Consider the following 23,865-nt stretch of genomic DNA (forward strand, 5'->3'; position numbering starts at 1 on the left):
AAAATATTATTCCCAAATTTGTTAGGCTTTCGGCCTACTGCATTAGGTGCTGTGTCCATCAAACATGCTTTTGCCTACAATAAAGCGAGACGCACCGCTTCTGTGCAGTGGCCATCAAAGTGGAGTGGAAAAAGACATGACTGTTGTTGCTCGGGAACCTGATGCAGTGCTTTAGGTGGCAAGGTAGCTAGCAACGATTAGCTGTTATGCTACCACGAACTTTGTAGGCATTTCTATGCTAGTAACAGAGTAGCTTGCTAGCAAGATGGGGTAAAATACATTTCGAGAGTGTGTTTCGTACAAGAAAAGTGTGTATTTCTTTCAGAAATTGTAGTAGAAGACATCCTAATTTTTCATTGAAGTTGGCCGCCAGTATCAGAGAAGCTGTGTGACCCTGATACTAGCTGGATGATGTCATTCTATAGTTACAGTAGATCAACTGGACTCTAGAAATGCAATTTTTTTCTCACTCTTTTACTCTCTTCCACTGTCTTACGTTCCCTCTCTCTTCATTGATTTGAACCTTTCACTTTCTCCCGTTATCCCCCCCCCCCACATCTTTATCTCTAATCTCTCTCTTTTCTTCTCCTTTGTCAGGATCTTCGGGGGCTTGGTGATGGACGTGAGGAGGAAGACTCCGTTTCTCTTCAGTGACATCCGGGATGCTCTCAGCCTGCAGTGCCTGGCCTCCGTCCTCTTCCTCTACTGCGCCTGCATGTCCCCCGTCATTACCTTCGGAGGGCTGCTGGGAGAGGCCACCAAGGGAAACATAGTGAGTGCCGATGTTGGGGGTCAGTGGTCGTCCTTCATTGATATTGTGACGCAGCCACTGATCAGTTTTGTCACGTATTTATTGGTATCGAGATTGATCGATCGATTGTGAATAATATTCTATTATTTAGGATACAGGCATTCTGAAATGTTCACATTACCCTCTCTCTATCGTCCCAAACACACAAGATAAATGCTGTTGGCATGTGTTGCAGCTGTAGGGTTGAGATTGGCTAATTGGAACACTCCAGTAATATATGATATTACCTTTATATTGTTATTGAGCTGTATAGCTGGATGCATTTCTATCTCTATTGTGCACATTTCATATAACACAGTGGGTCAGTGTTTAAAAGGTTCATGGTTGAACGACAGTATTGTGGGGGTACCGCGACAGCAGTAGCGAGTCAACCGGCCCTTTCAACATGTTTTATTTGAGGTATTTCACCTCTGTAAAACAACCACCAGGGGCCCCTTGTTGAGCAATTATAATAGATAGGCTTGTTGTGAAACAGTAGCCCATGTCTGTGTCTTCATTTTCCCAATTTGTGAGCTGATATTTATTGTATATTTTAATTTAATTTGTATTATTGTAATTCATGTATTTTTTTCATTCTGAATAAACAATAATGGCAACCTGGATGAATTACGTGAGGAGTAGTTGTAATTTAGAAAAGGTCTGGTCGGACACTTTATAAAATGAAGTCAGACATAGAATATATGGGTTTCCCCTACTATACAAAATCGGCTGGGCAGGCAGAGAATAGAAAATTGCATATAAATTAACCCATAGCAATCTAATGTTTCTCTATTGATTTCAGCAGGTTATATTGACAAAGTTCAGCAATTTATTCCGACAGAAAGGTATAAATTACTGGTCTTGTCACCACCTTTATGGTGGTATTCGGCAGCACTTTACACATCTTCACAACTTGTGTCTGCCGGCCGCAACAGCGGCATTGAGGTGACCCATCGTTGCGATGGCAGTATGAACCTTTTAAACACGGGCCTACTGTAATGATGCTCAAAAGGGACCTTCTACCTCGATACCTACTACTGGTAGTCAACTCCCATTGCGGTGTGCACATGCATGGCCTTGCTCATTTGCATAGTAACTGGAGTTAACTACGGTAGACGCTAGTCTATAGTACTGTTGTCACTCTCGTTCATAACTTTACAGTATTATGTGTGAACTTATTAAATGCTAAAATGAGGACTGACAAACTGAATTTAGAGACTGAATTTAGGAGTAATATGAATGGGCACCTTAGTTATGCATTTTCTATATTATGGATTTTATATGTTATGGATTACTATGACCAAGGAAGCTCAAACAAGAGCCATTCAGATTAATTGCCTGGATGATAATCAGGGATATCATTCATTCTCTCTCTCTCTCTCTCTCTCTTTCTCTTTTTCCCCCCCCACTCCCCCCACACAGAGTGCAATTGAGTCTCTGTTTGGGGCATCTCTGACCGGCGTGGCCTTTTCTATGTTTGCGGGCCAGCCTCTCACCATCCTGGGTAGCACTGGTCCAGTCCTGGTCTTTGAGAAGATCCTCTTCAAGTTTTGCAGGTGAGCCAAGTCTTCTACTGGGGCTACGTCCCAATCATTGTCATTCTTCTCAGCAACTAGATAGTTTATGGCTTCAACTAATGCTGTTCTGACCTTTTGTCAAGACACAAAATGTTAATGATTCATCGTTAACCAGTTAGCTGCAGAATAGAATCTGGTTATGCCTATCGGTTAATTTATTTGATTTCGTGGAATTGCATTCACTGATTTTGTATTTTTGTGGTTAGAGAAAATGTAGGTTTGATAAAAAAAAAAAAAAAGGTGACTTGTAAGTAGGTGAAATTCTAATTTCAAGGTCTTTAGCAACAGTGTGCTACAGTTTACTCCTTTCCCACCTCTTTTTGACTTTGTACATCATCCTCTCTACCCGCCTTGTATTGTATTTTCTGTGGGTCACGTCTTTTAAATTTTGGAACTTTTTAATTGGTTATTAACCAGTTAATGTGGCTTGCAAAATAACCAACATTTGCATCCCCTACCAGGGCATAAAATGAACTTTTTGATCTGCCAGCCAAGGTGTCTGATGGTTAAGAAAATTGCTAAGTTGCTATCTCGTGCTGTCACGTGTAGTTGAATGTGGCTTTATTTTAGGTTGTAACTAGAGATGTTGTGGTAACTAAGAAAGCTCATAGACTCAAAGATTTGTTTGATAATCAGGAGAAGCGTGAGATGTGCAGCAGTTGTAGTCAACTGTAGGAGGCAGGAGTGTTGTCACAAATGTTGAATCAACAGCGACCCCAGTATTCGCAAACCTTTGTTGATTACCCGCCAAAGTGGCTGTTAAGATTTACAGATTCACCCGCCAATGCAAAATCTACCTGCATTTGTGGGTGGCGGGTGTAAAAACAAAAATTCCTCCAGCCAGGTTGCTCTGAGTGTGTATTTGACTTGCCCAATGGACGGTGTGACAGCAGAAAGATGAGTTTTAGCTTTACAGTGGACAAAAAAGAACTACTCTCTTTTGAGAGATCCTCATTTACCCATCTCCTTTCACAAACAAATGATCTATTCTAGAGGGACTTGATTGGCAGGACTGTCAAGTGGTGGACATCTTGTTTTAGGGAAAGTAGACCATTAAGGTTTCGAGAGTAGCAGGACACTGGAACAATGACGGCTTGCACATTATGTTATGTATGGTTTGAGAATTTGTACACAGTCAGTTATAGTCAAAATAATTGCATAATCACTGGATCAGTTAACCTGTTTGTTGATGTCCTTGCTTTATCTGATGCTAATTGAAGCAGAATTGGCATATGGTTAGGCTACCTCATGACAGCCACATGTCATTTTTAACTTTAGCATTTAACTTCGGGCTCAGTTTTGACTCTTCATGCCCCTTTTGCTCATCTAAAAACATAGAGCACATGACACACAGACTTCATCACGAATCTGAGAAGTTGCAGTTGGATAGCAACATAAAAAGCATTTCTCTGTGAGTCAGATTGTTGAGTATGCAAAATTAGCTGCATTAGCTAAGAAAGTGAAGGGTAAACTAAGAAGAACAATAAAATACAACAATGTCATATTACAAAAATAGCAAGCTCTCTCTCTCTCCAGAATTTTCCAGTCAGTGAATTAGCTAGCCTATGATTTTGATTGGATCGTCAGGATGTACGGTTGCCATATTTGGTCTTATAACCATCCTTGGATTTTTACAGCGAAAAAACACAATGAACGGGGCTAAACGGAGAAGTGAAGGAAGTCTTACACTCATACACTCACTAAATCACTCAGACTTGGTTAACTTGGGTTACTGAATGACACTTGGGGCTCAAAATGGGGCTCATACTGTGGGTAATGCTCAGCTTCTGTAGTGGTACTTTGATGCTGACTTGGCTGATTATGCTAATGTTTGTTCTTATACAAAGGTGTGAAACCTTTTCCAGAGTGCGCTGGATACTGCCCTCAACCTCTGCATAAATGTCCTATGGAGTTGCCTTTGGAAAATTCCATCAAGTCATGTCATCTTAAGGGGAACTCTTATGAACATCATTGTTTTGGTGACCTTTGTTGATGGTGTGATGTGCAATAAGTGATGTGCAATAAGTAGGCTAATTAGAGGGCCTAGACACCCAAGTGTGTTAAAAAATGGGACAATACCAAATATTTATTCTCAAGTTCTGTTTTAGTAAAAAAATCTTCCACCACTGTTTGCTAGATCAATGTTATTCAGGAGGGCATCTTGAATGTTGCAGATATAGGAGAAATGTCATGTTAAAGCTGCCCAATTCGCAGTTGCATATTGGCTGGCCCAACATTATAAAATATGGCATTGTGCATAGTGAAAGTAACTAGGTAGACAGTTTATTAACACAGCAACCCTTGCGAAATCGCGAAATTGTTGGGGGATAGCAGTGTAAGAGGTTACCTGATCTTTCTTGCTGCTCCGCAGTCTGAGAGGAGGAAAAGCGTTGTGTTGCATATCCTAAATGTAACCAAGACATTTATGCCAAACGACTTCCCCAAAACAATTAGTTCAGAGGTAAAATCATTGTAAGGTTTGAGGTGACAGCAGCAGCGTCTGGTGTTTACACATCTCCTCTCAGACTGTGGAGCAGCAAGGAAGATCAGGTAACCTCATACACTGCTGTAAACACCGGACATTACAGATTGTCCGTGTGCATGCCTGTTCAATGCAATAAACTACACAATGTATTTTCTCTGAGTGCCAGATTATGTTGTGCCCTTCTTCTCAATGACCCTGGTAATTGTGGTACCATATCGCCCTCAACTGGTAAAGAGAAGAAAGGTAACCACAGCTAAGTAAAAGTAAAAATGACTGTTTTTAATGTTGTATACCATTGAGATAAGTAATGAACTTTTTGTGCGGATTTGAATTCCAGCCTTAGACCTCAATGAGCAAAGATCAAACCAGGCTATCCATTGACAAATAAGTGAAATTTCTACTGAAATAAAGCTGTGTAGGGGTAACCACTCAACAACTATGCACAGGAGCTCATCTCCCTAGGTCCCAAGGTTCTGTCTGACCTGTCTGTCCTTTCGCCTGTATCCCTCTTGACTTTCCCACTGTCTCACTGTCCCACTGTAATAGGGGACAGTGAGAGGGGAGTGGGAATCCAAAAAGTTCAAAAACATAGTGTGTAAGTAATGGGACAGTGAAGCATTTTATCTTCTTTTTGCTCTATACTCCAAAAGTACTATGAAGTTAAAATAGAGATTCTCAGCTTTTATTCAATGGTATTTGTATACATATTGGTTTGACCATTTTGCACTTCATACATAGTCCCCCTATTTCATGGCACCAAAAGTAATGGGACAATTGGCTTGACGGGTTTCTGGTTTGTAACATCACATAATTTAGAGTAGGCATAAGAGAGATGTCAACGTCTAGTTTTGATTCTAGGCTTTGCATTTGCCTTTGGAGTCTTCTATTGATGTCTGTCAACATTAGGACCAAAGAGGTGTCAATGAAAATTGTTATTATCATTATTAGGCTGAAAGATCTGACAGATCAATCAGAAACATAGCCAAAACCTTAGGTTTAAGTCTTAAGAAAACCCCCAAAACAACTGTCCCACAGATCAGGAACAGTCTCCAGGAGGTAGGTGTGAATGTGTCAGAGACTACCATCCGTAGAATACATCAGCAGCCAAACTACAGAGGCTTCACTGCAAGGCGCAAACCACTAGTTATCCTAAAAATGGATGGTCAGGTTACAGTACCTAAAAAGCCTGCAGAGTTCTGGAAAAGGGTCTTGTGGACAGATACGATTAATCTGCCTAAGATTTACAGCATATCACCTCATCTGTGAAACATGCATGGTTTGGTCATGTATTTTCTATGTGTATAGAAACATCTTGTCTGAGTGAGTGATGAGTGCTTAATTTGGACATTTCTTAAATCGCATTACTTTTGGGTACCCTGAAAAAGGGCGACTATGCATAAAAAGGTGGTGTAATTTCGGAATGGTGAAACTAATATGTACACCAATACCATCAAATACAAGCTGAGAATCCCAACTTTAACCTCCATGATAATTGTTTGATTTAAAATCCAAACTTTTGGAGTGTAGAGCTAAAAAAATAAATAAAAAAAATGCTTCACTGTTCTATTACTTATGCAGGGCACTGTATATGAACAATCCTGCACATCTCATGGTCTGCTTTCAAGCCTGTGTAGTTTATTTTACCATTTTGCAACCAAGCACACATATTACACAGTCGAGTCCAGTACTCCTCCCTCACAACGGGAAAAGCAGGAAACCACTGAAGGTGCTGTGGTGGTTGCTGTTGTCCCAGATCTGGGTCCTCTCCCAGAGTTTCATCTGGAGCTCGTCTCCTTCCTCCAGCAAGAAGGGGGCACCGTTGGAAGCGGTGTCACTGCCCCCACCAGAGGGCGCCTCATGGGCGATAAGCATGATCTCGTCGTCGTTCTTGTAGAGCACTGAGCTCATGGTGTAGTCGGAGGGGGCATTGGCCGTGAAGCGGATGTAGTAGATGCCACGGACTGGTGCCTTGAACACGCCTGAGAAGCAGATTATTTTCAACATGTGGAATAATGAATGGCTTGAAAGTGGTGTGTGTGTGTGTGTGTGTGTGTGTGTGTGTGTGTGTGTGTACTTTTGTGATTTTGAATCTTGTGTGTCTGTGTGCGTTACCTGTCTCTGGGTCATATGCACCACCGACATTGGTCAAGACATCTTTGTAGGCAAGTTTTTTCTTGCCAAGTGTCTTTTGGAGTCCATTGCCTCCCAACGATGCAGCAAATGCCACCTTAGGTGTTTCTGCCAACACAAAAATGTACTTACCAGCATATGCATAATTGTCCCCCAAAATGATATTGGGTCAATCTCTGGATCAATCGCTGTCCGTACATATGTCACACGCCTTTTTGTCCGTTTATATGTCACACTTTTTTTCCGACATTACGAGGACAATTTTGAAGAAACTTGGGTAAATGATGCATCTTGACATACAGTTGCAGCATCTACAAAAGTTTGATTGGCCAAATGAATTGAAAATTGATGAAACTATGGTGAATAATGTGTCTTGCCATTGAGATCCGTTGTTAGGAGTTTCAAGGTGACGCCGATTCATCTTGTGACGGTGCGGTGATAGGTTGTTGTTATTGGAAATAATACAGTGCAAAGAGAAGAATACAAAGCTTTTCAGACCTCACCGTTTGGCCAATTTACTGTTTTGAAATAGTACTGTCAAGACTGATAATGAATAAAATCAGCACTTTTCAGTTATGCGTCTGAATAATTGTCACCAATTCACACAAGGAGAGGCGCTACATCATGTGTAGGGGACAACATGTTTACTGTACACTTGTTGTATAATGACACACACATTCATAATGTATCTCTACATCTTACTAAAACTATCACGGGGCAAATCCACCAGATCTGATTTCAGATGGCGATACATCTCCTCCATTCATTTCTACGGAAATGAAAAATCTGAGTGAAGTCTGAGTGAAGTAGGCTGGGCAGTGTGATGAAAATCTGATGAGTCTAGTTGCGCGCCTGGCCCATTTCACCTCTATTTGAGGACACAGAGAAGTTGATTGTAGCCGTCTCAGCTTATTCCGACCTGTACGATGCCTCTATCCATCATCGTAGCATCGACAGAATTACATATAGGATCTTCTATTTATACAGTACACTGTTGTCCCTCCAAAAATAAAAAAGAAACTGATCTGGATATTTCATTTGTTATCAATATGTACTTACAAATTCCAATTGAGAATATGATCTGATATTTGCTCGCCCGCCCCATTTCACCCCTATTTGATGTATTTAATTTGTAGTACCTTTCTACGTAGGCTGGGCTATTTATTTATAATAAATTACTATTTTGCATTGTCAAATAAATTAAAGTGACAATGAATTTACAGTACCTTTCATAAGTATTGGAAAGATTAGCCATTTTGTCAGAGATTCTCAGCTTTTTTTGAGATTGGGTTCACCATTTAGAAAGTACAATATTTTTTAAACATGCTTCCCCAAAAGCATTGTAAAAAAATTATATGTCCAAATAAAGTACTCATTAGTTTAATATTTTGTCAACAATCCTTTGCATGCAACATCTGCCTGAAGTCTGCGACCCATTGACCCCACCAGATGCTGGGTATATTCCAGAAACAGAGACAGTTTTTAAAACTGCACAGGTTAGAATATTTTCAAAAATATATATATATTTTTTCAGCTATATTAGCGACTGGTCACAGTTAGTCACGTTACTTGCACTAGCAGAGTCTTGAATATCAAATAAATATCAATTACAAATATTTGATCACATTCCACAATCTATCTTAAATAGCTATAATTACAGTATATATATATATATATATATATATATATATATATATATATATATATATATATATATTACAGGAGCTTTCTATACAGGCTTGCTACTGTATGTTTGTCTCGAGATATGTTCGTTGTAATGGTATTCTTTGATCGTAACCTTGCCACTCTCTGAAGTGGTTTCCTACCTTTGATGGTCTTCAGGTCTTTCTCAACCGTCTCCAGTTTCTGTGTCAGTTCTGTCAACAAGGAGCAGGAGTTAAAGGGATAGTGCACCCAAAGTACAAAATCTGTACACTTCCACTTTACAGTGTCATAGTATACAGACCCACTGCACACTTAATGACACACATACAGCGTAAAAATGTGACAACAATCTGTTAAGAAGAACACGACACAGCATGCATGTAAAATCTATAATAGTGCAACATCCATGGGAGCCTAGCAATATTTGCCTTGTCAACATATCAATGTCATTCTTTATACACACACACACCCATAGAAATGGAGAAAAGAACACTTTTGGGTAACATTTTCTGCTTGCATTGTATTGTGCAAAAATAACACCCCTTTCTCGAGTATCGAATTATTAATCATTATTAGGCCCTTTTCATTTCCACCATGCGGTAAACACAGACAGGATCACAGAATTCAGACATAAAAACTGAATTAGCATTTCATTATTATAATTTCGATCTCAGAAAAGCTATGCAACATTGAAAATGTGGTTATCCATGTGCCTAGCTTACGCTGGTTCTGAGTCATGAGTCCCATTATGATGATTCGAAGTTCAGTCATGTTCTTCAGCTCTACCAAGCTGTCTCGGGTCTCTTCCAACATGGTGTCGTTGAGGGGGTTGTCCTCTCTCATTTGGCTGGAGGCGGCCAAATACAGGCAGGCTAGGGTCAACAGCAGCAAGGAACGTGATGCCATGGTCTCTTACAGGATGTGTGTGCCTGTCTGCAGAGAAAAGGGTAAGAGTATAATGTTGATCCTATTCCCCTGTGCTCTTATAGAGACTGGTAAACACACACACACACACACACACACACACACAAATTGGAGATCTTATCTGTCTGGTCTCACAGTGGGGAAAAACATGTTTACCAGGTCATGGAGGTTAACTATTGATCATATTAACTCCTGATTCAGGGTTCGGTGAAATGGGGTGAAATGGGGCGGGTGAGCAAATATCGGATCATATTCTCAATTGGACATAACAATCTAGAAACCCTGAAAACTTCTGATACAGCATGCTTTCAGGGTTTCTAGATTGTTACGTTATGAAAACGTGTTCATTTATTTGAAGGAGAAGACAAACTACTTCTTACTTTTAGCTATTTATTTATAAGTCAGAATTCCAAGCTTGTACAAGGACCATTTTTGGCAAAGAAAATCACAGTCAGCAAGCTGTTAAACTGTAACCAACCTTCCAAAAATTTCTACATTCAAAAAGTCACGCAAAGCATTTACAGTAAATAAAGTGATTGTGATTGGCTATTTGGTTGGGGAGGAGCCGTGGTTTAGACTTGGCTCTTCCCTTGTTGGTTCACGGGCTGGTCACACCCCCCTGACACCCGATCCGTTCCAGGTAGAGATATCGCCAATCCGTTCCATCCAGAGATGTTGCCCTGCCGAAGAAAACATATACCTACTCTGATTTGTCCTTTCCTAGTCTAGTATTTTTCCATTACATCATTCTTGTGTTATGCGTGTGTTGCAACATCCATCTTGATCACCTGACCCAACCTCTCCTTGTATTAATCCAACGTACCACTTCAGAATTAATTCTGAAGTGTATAGAAACATCTTTTCTGCTCGAGTGCAAGTAAATGCCTCCAGATGCATTGGATGGCACTTCATCATAGAGTAAGACAATGACCCAAATCATACTGCCATAGCAACTAGGTTTTTCAGGGCCAAAAAGTGGAAAGGTCTTCACTGGCCAAGTCAATCTTCAGATATACATTTGATGATAAGATTTTAGGCAAAAATACCTCAAAACAAACAACAAGTGAAGATGTCTGCAGTACAGGCCTGGCAGAGCATCACCAGAGAAGATGGTCCAACTTGGTTCTTATGTCACAAACAAGGAGGAATTGGTTCAAGCCATGGGAAATGCCACCATTGTATTACAGTATGTTGTGTGCCTTCAGGACAGTCAATGAAGTGTGTGCGTGTGTGTGTATACGTGTCTAATGCTCTCTCTCCTCTCCAGTGACTACGGCCTCTCCTATCTGTCTTTGCGCACCAGTATCGGTCTGTGGACAGCCTTCCTGTGCCTTGTCCTGGTGGCCACTGACGCCAGCTCTCTTGTCTGCTACATCACACGCTTCACCGAAGAGGCCTTTGCCGCGCTCATCTGCATCATCTTCATCTATGAGGCCCTGGAGAAGCTCTTCCACCTGGGGGAACACTACCCCGTCAACATGCACAACCACCTGGACAACCTCACCTTCTACACGTAAGAACTACAAAAATGGCCTCCCTTTTCACCTTGTAAAATAGGTATCCTGTATTGTAACTAAACTTAGCTTCTAAAGCAATGACTCCAATGTTGGATATGAGATGAAAGGGTTCTTTAGTAAATACTTTCGACTAGAGCAGCTAATGCCATCTCTCTAACTCAGCATCTTGACATGTTTTCAACTGAACTTTCTCAGCCGCAAGACATTATGGTAGTAGTAATTCTGTAAATAGATATCTGTATCTGTCACAGCATTAACACAATGAGTTAGTCATGACAGCTGACTTAAATGCCATACCACATGGTTAAGTGGAGAGTTGGTTAGTTTTTTTGATGTGGTGTGCTGACTCCATCTCAGGTGTCAATGTTCTCCGCCGGCTAATGCCACACCTGAGATCCAACAGCTCTGGAACCACAGTGAGCTCACCCCAGAATCCATATCTTGGAGCGAACTCGGTGTGACAGTAAGTTTGTGTGTGTGTGTGTCTGTGTCTGTGTCTGTGTGTGTCAGAGCATGTGAGCCGAGTGAACAGAGTCTGGTTATTCCTTCACTAGTTAAATATTGAATAGTTACACAATAGATGGTAACAATAGATGGTGAGTCATGTGACGCAACCTGGTGAATTTGTGCCGTCGCTAATTTATTTAATATTTCGGTACAAAGCAGTTTTGTTTCATCACTTCAGAGCTTTCTAAATGATAGACTAAGCTGAAGATGTCCGAACAGGCGAAGAAAGATTGAACAAAACGCCATACGGGGAAGACTCCTGATCCTAACCTCGAGGGAGAATCTGGAGAAACAACTTGCGCTTCAGAGGATTTCCAGAATCATGTGAGGGTGGAGATGCTACCGCTTTTCTGGAGAAGGTCATTCCCGAGCTGCTCGACATCAGCTTCCCGAGAGGCTTGATTATTGAGTGAGCCCATCCGGATCAGGACCATTGACGGCTCTGATCCACCGCAAGCCTTCATTGCTAAGTCCCTGTGCTTACAAGATGTTCTACGCGTCCAGAGAGCTGCAAGAGTGAAGAAGGATCTAAACTGGCAGGGAAGCAGAATCAGCATTTACCAGGACTACTGGAAAGCAGTTGAGACCCAGCGAAATGAATTCAAGGAATGCAAAGTGAGCTGCATGAACGCCAAGTGACATTCATCCTTCTTTACCCCGCCATTCTGAGGATCCACATCACCAAAGAAGGAAGCAAGAATTTCATGACCACAAGATGGCTCTACAATTCATCAACACTGTGAATATCACCAGTGGACACTTGTCAACGGAAGTAGCTTTGCTAACATCTTTCACTGCTGTCCCATAATGTTATCCAGCCCTTCAAGTAGGTTTATGTTTTAGTACATAATTGGGATGGACTGATATTTTATTCCCACTGGGTTTACGTCTATAGATGCCCACAGGGGCTGGCTGCAAAATATAGCCTGATACTTTTATTGTCTTTATTTAACATTCAGATACATTTTGCCTCATTCCATAGCTCCTGGAATCTGGGTTAATACCTCCATTCGGGTGATTGATTACTGACAGCGAGTTTATAATTCTGATGCTGCTATGTATAATAATTCATTCATGTCATATGCGGTGGCGTTATCTTTTTTAATGCGGCTCGATTTTGCGATTTGGAAACGAATGTTAAGTGTTCGGTGCCACCTTTTGAGATGTGCACCAATGGTCTCAGTTTTTCTTTTTTGTTTTCTGTATTTGTTTATGCCCCCCCCCTCCTTTCCTCTCTTTGAAGCTGTGTCACACTGGTTATTTTGTCTGAAGTTGTACTAAGAGTTCTAATAGTAGGGGGCCCAGCTTTTGTACTTTTAATGCAAAGAGAATGAGTCAGTTGGTAAAGAGTAAAACAATTCTAGCCACTCTTAAACCTAAGAAATACTATGTTGTGCTCCTACAGGAGACACACCTCACAGAAACAGAGTCTAAAATGCTATGTAGAGTTTAGGTGTGACACACTTTTTATTCTGTTGGCTCTAGTAGAAGCAGAGATGTGGCTATCTTAGTGAAGAAGCATTTGCAATTTAAGAGTAAAAAAGTTTATAAGGATAGCAATGGAAGTGCTCCGAATCTATGCTCCAAATATACACTCACATAGAACTTTATTAGGAACACTGTACTAATACTGGGTAGGGCCTCCCTTTGCTCTCAAAACAGCCTCAATTCTTCATGGCAGTAATTCCACAAGATGTTGGAAACATTCCTTTGAGATTCTGGTCCACGATGACATGATTGCATCATGCAATTCCTGCAGATTTTTCAGGTGCACTTTCAAGCTGTGAATCTCCCGTTCCACCACATCCCAAAGGTGTTCTATTGGATTCAGATCCGGTGACTGGGAAGGCCACTGAAGAACACTGAACTCATTGTCATGTTCATGAAACTAGTTTGAAGATGACTTTTGCTTTGTGACAAGCTGCATTATCATGCTGGAAGTAGCCATTAGAAGATGGGTAAATTGTGGCCATGAAGGGATGCACATAGTCAGCAACAATACTCAAATAGGCTGTGGCATTCTAGTGATGACTGATTGGTATTAACGGGCCCAAAGTGTGCCAAGTAAACATTCCCCACACCATTACACCACCTCCACCATGAGAAGGTGTACAGGTGTTCCTAATAAAGTGTTTGTGAGTGTAGACGACCCGCCTTTTTTGTGACTTAGTGTAAACTGATAGAGATGGGAAATTATTATCCAATATTGATGGGAGGGGACTTCAATCAGGTTCCAGATCATATTCTCTCTCTCTCTCTCTCTCTCTATATATATATATATATATATATATATATATATATATATATATATATATATATATATATACACACACACACACACACACACACACACACACACACACACTTTATTAGGTACACCTTGCTAGTACCGGGTTGGACCCTCTTTTGCCTTCAGAACTGCCTTAATTCTTTGTGGCATAGATTCAACAAGGTGCTGGAAACATTCCTCAGAGATTTTGGTCCACATTGACATGATAGCATCACGCAGTTGCTGCAGATTTGTCCATGATGCGAATCTCCCGTTCCACCACATCCCAAAGGTAATCTATTGGATTGATATCTGGTGACTGTGGAGGCCATTGGAGTACAGTGAACTCATTGTCATGATTGAGTTGCTGCTATGTGATTGGCTGATTAGGTATTTGCGTTAACGAGCAGTTAAACAGGTGTACATAAAGTGGCCGGTGAGTGTGTGTATATGCATATACATATATATACCATTTAGCTGACGCTTTTATCCAAAGCGACTTACATTGCATTGAGTGCATACATTTTTCAGTATATATGGTCTCAGCGGGTAACGAACCCCCAACCTAAGCGTTGTTAGCGCCATGCTCTACCTAGCCACAGAGGCTCAAGAAACTGGCTCCCTCCCACCAACACTTTCCCAGGTGCTTGTCTCCTCCAACGGATTCTAAAAGCTATAGACCAATTTCTTTAATAAATTGTGATGGGAAAATCCTCTCTAAAATACTAGCCAACCGATTAGATTAGAGTTAATTCCACCCTGATCCACCCAGATCAAGTGGGGTTCATACGCAATCGATATTCCACAGATAATATCAGGCGTCTGGTCAATATTATATGGCATGTACGGGATGACAACCCTCCCACAGCTGCCCTTTCCCTTGATGCAAAAAGCGTTTGAGTCGAGTGGAAGTACTTATTTTTGACGGTAGAAGCTTTTGGGTTTGGCAAAGTCTTTATTGGCCGGCTTATTTCTCCATATTTCCAGCTGTGCAGAGGTACCAGACAGGGGACTCTTTATCTCCCACGATTTTCGCTCTTGCACTGAAGTCCCTAGCTGCCTCTATCCGGCTAGACCTTAATTTCCCTGGAATTCAGATTGGCCAAACAACCCATAAATTGGTGCTCTGCACAGATGATATACTGACACTGGTCACCAACCCAGAAAAGACTGTTCCCACATTACTCAACACAATTAATTCATTTTACAAATGTTCTGGGTACAAAATTGACTGTTCTAAGTGTCAGGCTCTCCCTTTGACTCTCACTGCCCCAAAACTATGTCTTAGGCCCCTTCTTGACAAATTCAGGTCTGATATTGATAGATGGTTGCCCCTATATCTCTCACTTTGGGGAAAGGCGAACGTGCTTAAGATTAATGTTGTTAATTACATTACACTCTCTCCCGATCAGGGTTCCTGTCAACTATCTCCATGAGTTCCATAGACTCTGTAATGTTTTCTTATGGAAAGACTTCAGAAACGGGTAGACCAGGGTGGACTAGGGATACCAAATTTCACTATGCTTTCTGTCTGAGGCACTTAGCTCAATGGCATCTCCTCCCACAGGGAGCTCCCCCTTGGTGTGGTCAATAAGAAGACCTCTGCTCCCCTCTACCTGTTATTAGTTGTAATTACTGCCTCCTTGTCACCTCACACTTGATCCCACCCCATTATATAAAGGGTGGCAAAGATGTTTAATTTTTACCCTTTTCTGAATGTGAGTTCTTGTGTCTGGGACAACCCCAAATTATGCATAGATAAATTGTAAATTCCTTTTTGGTGGAAGGGTTGGTTACAGAAAGGCATTGAGGTTTTGGGTGACTTCTATAGGGATGGTAAATACAAATTGTGGACTGAGCATGTTCTATTCTATGATGTTTTAACAGACCAATGACACTACCACCTTAAAATCCCTATGGGAATTAGATTTAAATGTGTCATTCTCAGAAGCTTTCAAATTCAATTCATAGGTAAGTGTGTAATTGATTCCATTGCAAATCGATAAACGATTATCCTTGCATTAAGATGGACTCAATTCAACTTATTGAGTGATTTGTTGATGACATTTGTGCATTTTGGCTAATTTTTCTATGAGTGTCATAGCAAAGGGTCTGAATACTTATGTACATGAGGTATTTTAATTTTAATAAATTTACTGAAATTTCAAAAAACGTGTTTTCGCTTTGTCATTCTGGGGTATTGTGTGTGGATTGATGGCAAAATCTTTTAATTTAATCAATTTTAAATTGAGTCTATAACACAAAAAAATTTGGAAAAGGTGAAGGGGTCTAAATACTTTCCGAAGGCACTGAATGTATGATTGCAGCATGCAGGCCTATGTATAATTTATTTTGCATATATTTCTTATCAGAATACCTGTACATTTGTGATTTGTCTCATTCCATTTTCCCATAATAAAATATTTATCATACAAAAAAAAGGGTAAAATTACATTGTAAAGGAGCGAGTCTTGAGCGGCATAATTTCCCAGCAAGCGATAAACGCACGGTAGTGGAGCGTGAGAGCAGAGTGCAGACAAATCCTTGTGAGCGAGGAGCGTTTTTTTTTTGCTGGTTATTATTTGATTTGATCTGATCTCGGACCCACTTGTGACTTGACTCTCCCCCTTACTTTCTCTCTCTCTCTCGCTCTCTCTCCCTCTCCCTCTCCATTGTAGGAGTGCACTAGGCTCAATGGGGTGTTTGTGGGCCAGGCCTGCAGCCACGACCGCCCCTACATCCCCGACGTGCTCTTCTGGTCCGTCATTCTCTTCTTCACCACCTTCTTCCTCTCTGCCTTCCTCAAGCAGTTCAAGACCAGGCGTTACTTCCCCACCAAGGTCTGGGATTACGCATGCTGAAAGTGTGGGAATGTCAAGGCTGGTCGCAGTCTGTTTTTATTTTAGAATTGGTTTGGCAAATAAATAGTCAGGAGAATAGTAATCCAGCATCAACATAGCTCTGAATAAAGTACACTTGAGATTTACCACTTATTAAAAAAAAAAATGCTAGCTCTGAAGCTTACTGTAAATGTTGCACTACTTGGCTAGTGAAAGTTGAAATTGGCTTGTTTTCATTTATTTTCTACATTAATTCTTTCATTTACAAATTTAATACAAATTGTGGTGATTTTGTGTTGGGTATTGCTTATTTTTGGCCACCAAATTCAAAATGCTGCACTTACCTTTTTTACCTCTCTCTTTCGGTCCTTGTCGTTGACTGTCACACTGAATCTTTTCTTTGCAGGTGCGCTCCACCATCAGTGACTTTGCGATCTTCCTGACCATCATGATCATGGTCCTGGTCGATTACCTGGTGGGCATTCCCTCTCCAAAACTGAACGTTCCTGACCGCTTTGAGGTATGTGGAATTTTCTGTGTTGTTGTAATATTTCACTACTGAATGGTATAAATTGTGCATGTGAATAAGTGATTCCCAGGAACAAAGTATGTTGTTAAAAATGTATTTCTCAATGTAGATGGTCCCAGTGGGATGGTAGTATATTTGCAGGAGAAGTGCTTTAGAGTTTTATGTAACAGATTATACATCCTAAAAACATGTCTCTTGATACAGGACATACTTCAGGAATGTATATCATATAGTTCAGAAAAGTTTTTTGATTCATTTTTTTATATGAACCAACCACAGCATATGTTCCTCATTGACAATTCCTACATTTTGAAAGTCATTGGAATATTTCTTCCCTTCAATGTCTGACACAGACAGATCAGTTGCTAACAAAAGTCACAGATGAATGTGCCAGTATTATTTGTTATTTGTATTTGCGATGTGATTATGTGATTGGTAAAAGCTAATTTTGATCCATGACCTAAAAAGTAACTCGTTATAATTCAAATATTTACAGATCACCATTGTGCGTCAGTCACAGAATGGGACTTTCTTTAAAAATACGCCACTATTTCCCAAAATAATCAAAGGCTTGTGGAAAAATGTAAACACCTTTTTAAATTACTTTTCCTCAGTAGGGGTCCTATCCAAGTTCTATTTGGATTATACCTGGTACAAATAATTCCCTTCATGAACGAATACCCTGACATGAATTTAAATAGTATTGCCCTTTTTCTAAAAGTCGCAAAGTATTCAAAAACTAAATTGAATGCTCTGCATAATTTCCTGCATATTGCAATCTGCAATTTGAGATTGAGGCCCATCCCCAACCCAGCCACATCCAACCCACACACACCCATGCAAAAGACACACAGTTCTCAATAATTAGGCATTTGTTTGTGTCTTTATTAAACATAAAGGCTTTGTAGATGCATGTAAACTGGACAGGCCCAAATTCTGCTTTAATTTGATTATTCATTTGATTATTATTTACTTGTCGTGTAGTATGTTGTTCTGAACGATGATCTGAGCATATCCACACGAAACATCAAGGTGTTACCCATTAAATGGCATTCTGCTTTTGCATCTGATCATCATATTCTAATGTTATAACCAGACCCAAACTAAACTGCTTTTTAGGTGGAAATTAGTCAAATAGTAATTTTAAGAGCTTAAACAATGGCATTAATGTACCCCGTATGGTCCACAGCCCACCTCTAAGAACCGTGGTTGGCTGATCTCTCCACTGGGCACTAACCCCTGGTGGACATTGCTGGCTGCAGCCGTCCCTGCTTTACTCTGCACCATCCTCATCTTTATGGACCAGCAGATCACTGCTGTCATCATCAACAGGAAGGAACACAAACTGAAGGTGAGATGAAAAGAGGGATGGCCCGGGAGATAGAGAGACATAGAAGTGCGGGTGAATGTGGAGGAAGGGAGAGAGTGGGATGGTGCGAGAGTGAGGGTGGCATGGAAATTGGGGAAGAGAGATGGGTGGGGGAAGAAAGAGAGAGGGGGAGCTTTGGGGAAGAGATGGATAGGGGAAGTGTGGAGGAATGGGAAAAGAAAGGGGGCAGAATAGATAAGAAAGAGAGAGAGACTGGGAGAGGGGGAGCTTTGGGGAAGAGATGGTAAGGTTCAGGACTGGGAAAAGAAAGGGGGCAGGCAGAATACAGGGAGAGTTAGATGGGGAAGAAATGGACAAATTGAATAAACTACATCAGTATGTCCTGGCTTCCTTTTGCATAATGCAATGCATCTACAGTAGAACAAATGTCTTATCTAACCCTAACCCCAATTTATTTTGTATGCATCGTGTGTGTGTGTGTGTGTGTGTGTGTGTGTGTGTGTGCGTGCGCGTGCGTGTGCGTGTGTGTATCTGTCTCTGTGATATATTGTTATCATAGTCCGAAAGCCACACCTGACGTTCTCTCTCGCACACACACACACACACTCACACACCCTCTCCCATTGTAGAAAGGCTGTGGCTACCACCTGGACCTGCTGGTTGTGTCGGTGATGCTGGGCGTGTGCTCCATCATGGGCCTGCCCTGGTTCGTGGCGGCCACGGTCCTGTCCATATCTCACGTCAACAGCCTGAAGCTGGAGTCCGAGTGCTCGGCCCCCGGGGAGCAGCCCAAGTTCCTGGGCATCAGGGAGCAGAGGGTCACCGGCTTCATGATCTTTGTCCTCATGGGCTGCTCCGTCTTCATGACCTCTGCGCTGAAGGCAAGGGCGTCGCAGCTACGAGACGTGTGTGTGTGTGTGTCCAGTAGATAGAGTGGGATCCAAGATGTGCTTCATGCAGCTGATCCCTAGAACAGCCTTGTATGGGGGGTGATTGTCTTCATCTTGATCAGTTAATGTGTGTTTATTCATTTTCAAATAAAATCAAAGTGCGCTTCTTTCATCAGTTGATGATATGCATTTTATAAACATTTTTTAAATTGAAGGTGCAGGATGTAACATTCAAGCTTTCTAACGGCGCTAATAGTTCTATGTTACTGTGTTTAAAACGGTTGGAATGTCTAACTCAGGGGTGCCCACACTTTTTCGGCTTGCGAGCTACTTTCAAAATGACTAAGTCAAAATGATCTAACGACATAAAAAAATGCAAGCGATCGACCGGCACTACTCTCGTGATCGACCGGTCGATCGTAATTGACGTATTGGGCACCCCTGGTCTAACTGAATTTCGCCTCAGTGGCAAGATGTGCCAGATTTCCAATAGATTAATGCACTTATCAAGCAGCACGGTGCATCTGATAATAGCACTGGTTTTTTGGGCTGTCAATGTCTTCTTTCTCTACCAAAACGCATTTATTGAGGGCACTAGAGGTGGTGTGTGGGTGACAAAATAAAAATAAAATTACAAAACAACCTTTTTTTTCTTTTCTAGTTCATTCCCATGCCAGTACTTTACGGGGTGTTCCTCTACATGGGCGTGTCATCACTCAAAGGCATCCAGGTGTGTATGTGTGTGAGTGTGTGTTATCATGCGTGTGCCATCACTGTTTTAGTGTCTTTGTGCTATGGGTCACTGTTTTAATGAATGCAAGTGTGCATGTGTGTGCAATGGGTCTCTGTTTTATGTTTGTGAAGAATTCAAAGTATTTCTAGTAAGTCATGTCCCATGTGTTAGTAGGTTTGTGCTGCAGTGATTATTATTGTTTTGTTTAGTTTTTTCAATCAAAGTTGTGTTTGGTTCGTCCTCCTGTAGTTGTTTGACCGTATCAAGCTGTTCGGCATGCCATCCAAGCACCAACCCGACCTGATCTACCTGCGCTACGTGCCCTTGTGGAAGGTCCACGTCTTCACCCTGGTCCAGCTCACCTGCCTGGTGCTTCTGTGGGTCATCAAGGTTTCTGCCGCCGCCGTCGTCTTCCCCATGATGGTAACTCTGCACCCAGGCATCTACACTACATGCGTTATGGATATTATAATATTATAACCGTTATTATCTTTTCAACTTTTTTTAATGAAGGAATTCGGTCCACCTTTTACTATTTTCTCCATTCATTCAGACAGTTTAGAGAGAGAGAGAGAGAGAAAGGGAGAGAGAGTGTCAAGGGGGTGAGGTGGGATTGGATCCCATGCGTGTCTGAGGGCTGTGCCACTACCACAGCTGATATCACAGGACTACATGAATAGTAGTCAGATTTTAATGTTTGAAATTGTTCTCAATTCTAGGTCTTGGCCCTGGTGTTTGTGCGGAAGCTGCTGGACTTCTTCTTCTCTAAGAGGGAGCTGAGCTGGCTGGATGACCTGATGCCTGAGAGCAAGAAAAAGAAGGAGGATGACAAGAAGAAGAAAGAGAAGGTGTGTCTGTGTGTCAATCTGAGTGCTGATGGACTGTTGCACTAATGGCTGTTTTCCTGGACACAGATTGATCTTAGTCCTGGACTAGATTTCCATAGAAAATCTCTAAAATGCATTTTAGTCTAGGATTAGTCTTATTCTAGGATTAGGTCAAAGGTTGAACTAGGTCTAGGTCAAAGGTTGAACTAGAACTAGAACTCTCTACAATGAATGAGGGTCACTAGAAGGTCATTGCTGTGTACCTCAAGTGTAATTCCATAAAGTTGCATTGGTATTGTTTTCCATCACCAGGGGTAATCTGACCCCTGAGTATGCTGATTACACAAAGACATAAACTTTGAATATTCTATTCTGGTTATACACAGTCTAGATTGGAGAATATTTCAAGGCACAAAATGAAGAATAGTGCTTTAGGTAGCTGCTCACGTCTTATTTATTTTGGCAGACAGCCCAAGTCTATGACTAATGACTAATGCCGTGGCGGTGGGGGGATGTTCAGGCCAGTTGAGCGCCTCTCCCAAAAATGTCCTGGAATCTGGGTTTGAGATAATAAGATAATGACCCAGACCACCCCAGTGGTTTGAGAACATGGGCTATTTGATCTGTAAATGTGTTGTTATAAGAGCTTCATGTACAGTAGAAGATAATGACCCCGGTGCTCCCATGGTTCGAGATGTGCTGTCCTCAATCGCTGTTACTGTGCTTGGTTGTAGGAGGCACAGCAGATGCTGGATGTGCATGACTGCATAGGACACCCATATGATGGAGATCCTGGGAAGACCCTCAAAGTTAGGTGAGTATGGGGGGGGGGGCATTCAGTTGTCATGGATACAATAGTAACAGAGCGCCTCTGAAGGTGGGTAGGTCACAAACTGCAAAATAAATTAAAAGTAAAATTTTATGATTTTTTTGAGAGACACAGCTAGAGAGAGTTTGGTGGTAGCTAATTAACGTTAAATATAAATAAATGACTCATTAGCTGGCAAACTTAGGGGCGAAACAGTCCACATACAGTGCCTTGCAGAGTAATGGGACAGTGAAGCATTTTTTCTTCTTTTGGTCTATAATCCAAAACATTTTATTTTAAGTCAAACAATTACTATGAGGTTTAAGTAGGGATTCTTAGCTTTTATGTAATGATGTTTTTGTACATGTTGGTTTCACTATTCAGAAATTAAAATTTGTAGGTCTTTTTTCAACTGGATTTAAATCTGAAGATTGACTTTCCACTTTATGGCCCATCGCGATGGCGAGGTTTCTGTGCACTTCAGAATACATTCTGTTGCTGCCGTCAGAAGTTACATCTTCATTTCGGACAAGTTAGCCAGTTGTGGCAGATATACATGCCCAAACCATAACACCCCCTTCACCATGTTTCACAGATGATGGTGGTATGCTGTAAATCTTGGGCAGATCCTTTTTCCTCCAAACTTCCCTCTTCAATCACTCTGTTACATGATAATATTAGTCTTATTTGCCGATAAGACCTTTTTCCAGACCTCTGCAGACTTTTTAGGTACTTTTTTTATCAAACTGTAACCTGGCCATCCTTTTTGAGGATAACTAGTGGTTTGCACCTTGCAGTGAAGCCTCTGTAGTTCGGCTGGTGACGTATTTTGCAGACCTCCTGGAAAGTGTTTCTGATCAGTGGGACAGTTGTTTTGCGGGTTTTCTTAATTATGGTGAGCATTTTTCGGTCATCCACTGTAGAAGTCTTCCTTGGCCTACCAGCTCATTTTCGATTGCTGATCTCACCAGTGCTGCTTTTCTTCTTTTTAATGATGTTCCAAACGGTTGATGTTGGCCTAAGGTTTTGGCTATGTTTCAGCTTAATAATGGCTTCCTTGACTTTCATTGACACCTCTTTGGTCCTCATGTTGACAGACATCAATAGCAGACTCCAAAGGTAAATGCAAAGCCTAGAGTCTACTACTACTTTAGCCTTATAGTAATTGTTTGATTTCAAATCCAAACTTTTGGAGTATAAAACCAAAAGAATAAAAAATGCTTCACTGTCCCATTACTTACGCAGGACACTGTATTTACTTTTAATTAACTGCCAAAGCCTCTAGCTATGTCTACATTCTGCAGTTTATGATGTATGGACTTTCATAACAAATTACAAAGGAACAGCAATTATCTTTTCAAAGTAACTGAACGATTATTTATAAAGACATGATATAGTACATACTAAAATTGTTTATTATGTTTTTTAAAGAAGTACTGTATTTTCAGTCATTAGTGTTGGATTATTTCAGTACTATTTAACAACACTATCTTAATTCATCGTCCACTCACCATAGCCTATCATTGCTAATCCTCAATGCAGACATCAGGCATATCAGGCATATATGATTTTTCCAGAGGATCACAATTCAATTGCCTAAGTGGCTTGAATTTAGATGTAGCGAGCCCAACTCTGCAGCCACAGTCGGACCAAACACGGTGTCACTCAGTACCTCTAAACAGTGTGATACAAAATGGGCACAGATTAGCTGGATTTAAACTTGAAAATCATTTGAAATAATTTGTCTGAAAAAAAATGTCCCCATTTATGGTTAAATGTATTATTCATAAGCTTACCCACCTTACTTAATCAATAGATGAGTTATGATGGGAATAATTTGGTCATATAACACTTTTAACCAATGGGAATTATAACATATTCAATGCTGGGATTGAAGCCACAACCATCACTGGAAAAATGTTGTTGTGCAGACATGCTGCTATTAAAATCTTTTTGCTTGAAGGAAGCCATAACATAACCATTCTATATGGTATTTCAGAAGGCCTCTGTCCTCTGGAAGTATGTTGAAATCATATGTGTGTTT

The 23,865-nt window shown here is 41.0% G+C and overlaps 2 protein-coding genes across 2 annotated transcripts in view; one reads left to right on the forward strand and one right to left on the reverse strand.

Moving 5' to 3' along the window:
* Positions 1-23,865, forward strand: part of slc4a7 (solute carrier family 4 member 7) — a 66,234-nt gene that overhangs the window by 38,682 nt on the left and 3,687 nt on the right. The window contains exons 12-23 of the mRNA XM_083678250.1: positions 598-772; positions 2,213-2,346; positions 10,839-11,084; positions 11,446-11,551; positions 16,543-16,704; positions 17,111-17,224; positions 18,423-18,584; positions 19,193-19,444; positions 20,115-20,183; positions 20,436-20,609; positions 20,906-21,034; positions 21,748-21,827. Coding sequence (XP_083534376.1) covers positions 598-772; positions 2,213-2,346; positions 10,839-11,084; positions 11,446-11,551; positions 16,543-16,704; positions 17,111-17,224; positions 18,423-18,584; positions 19,193-19,444; positions 20,115-20,183; positions 20,436-20,609; positions 20,906-21,034; positions 21,748-21,827 — 1,803 coding nt within the window. The remainder of the gene's footprint in view (positions 1-597; positions 773-2,212; positions 2,347-10,838; positions 11,085-11,445; positions 11,552-16,542; positions 16,705-17,110; positions 17,225-18,422; positions 18,585-19,192; positions 19,445-20,114; positions 20,184-20,435; positions 20,610-20,905; positions 21,035-21,747; positions 21,828-23,865) is intronic.
* LOC310810678 (complement C1q-like protein 2) lies at positions 6,548-9,553 on the reverse strand (the record flags this gene model as incomplete). The annotated part of the gene is made up of 4 exons (XM_083678523.1): positions 6,548-6,831; positions 6,965-7,090; positions 8,809-8,859; positions 9,370-9,553. 4 exons carry the CDS (start codon positions 9,551-9,553, stop codon positions 6,548-6,550), a joined length of 645 nt encoding a protein of 214 aa, XP_083534649.1.

The sequence above is a fragment of the Argentina silus genome, assembly GCF_951799395.1.
Source record: "Argentina silus genome assembly, chromosome: 10".
NCBI lineage: Eukaryota > Metazoa > Chordata > Actinopteri > Argentiniformes > Argentinidae > Argentina > Argentina silus.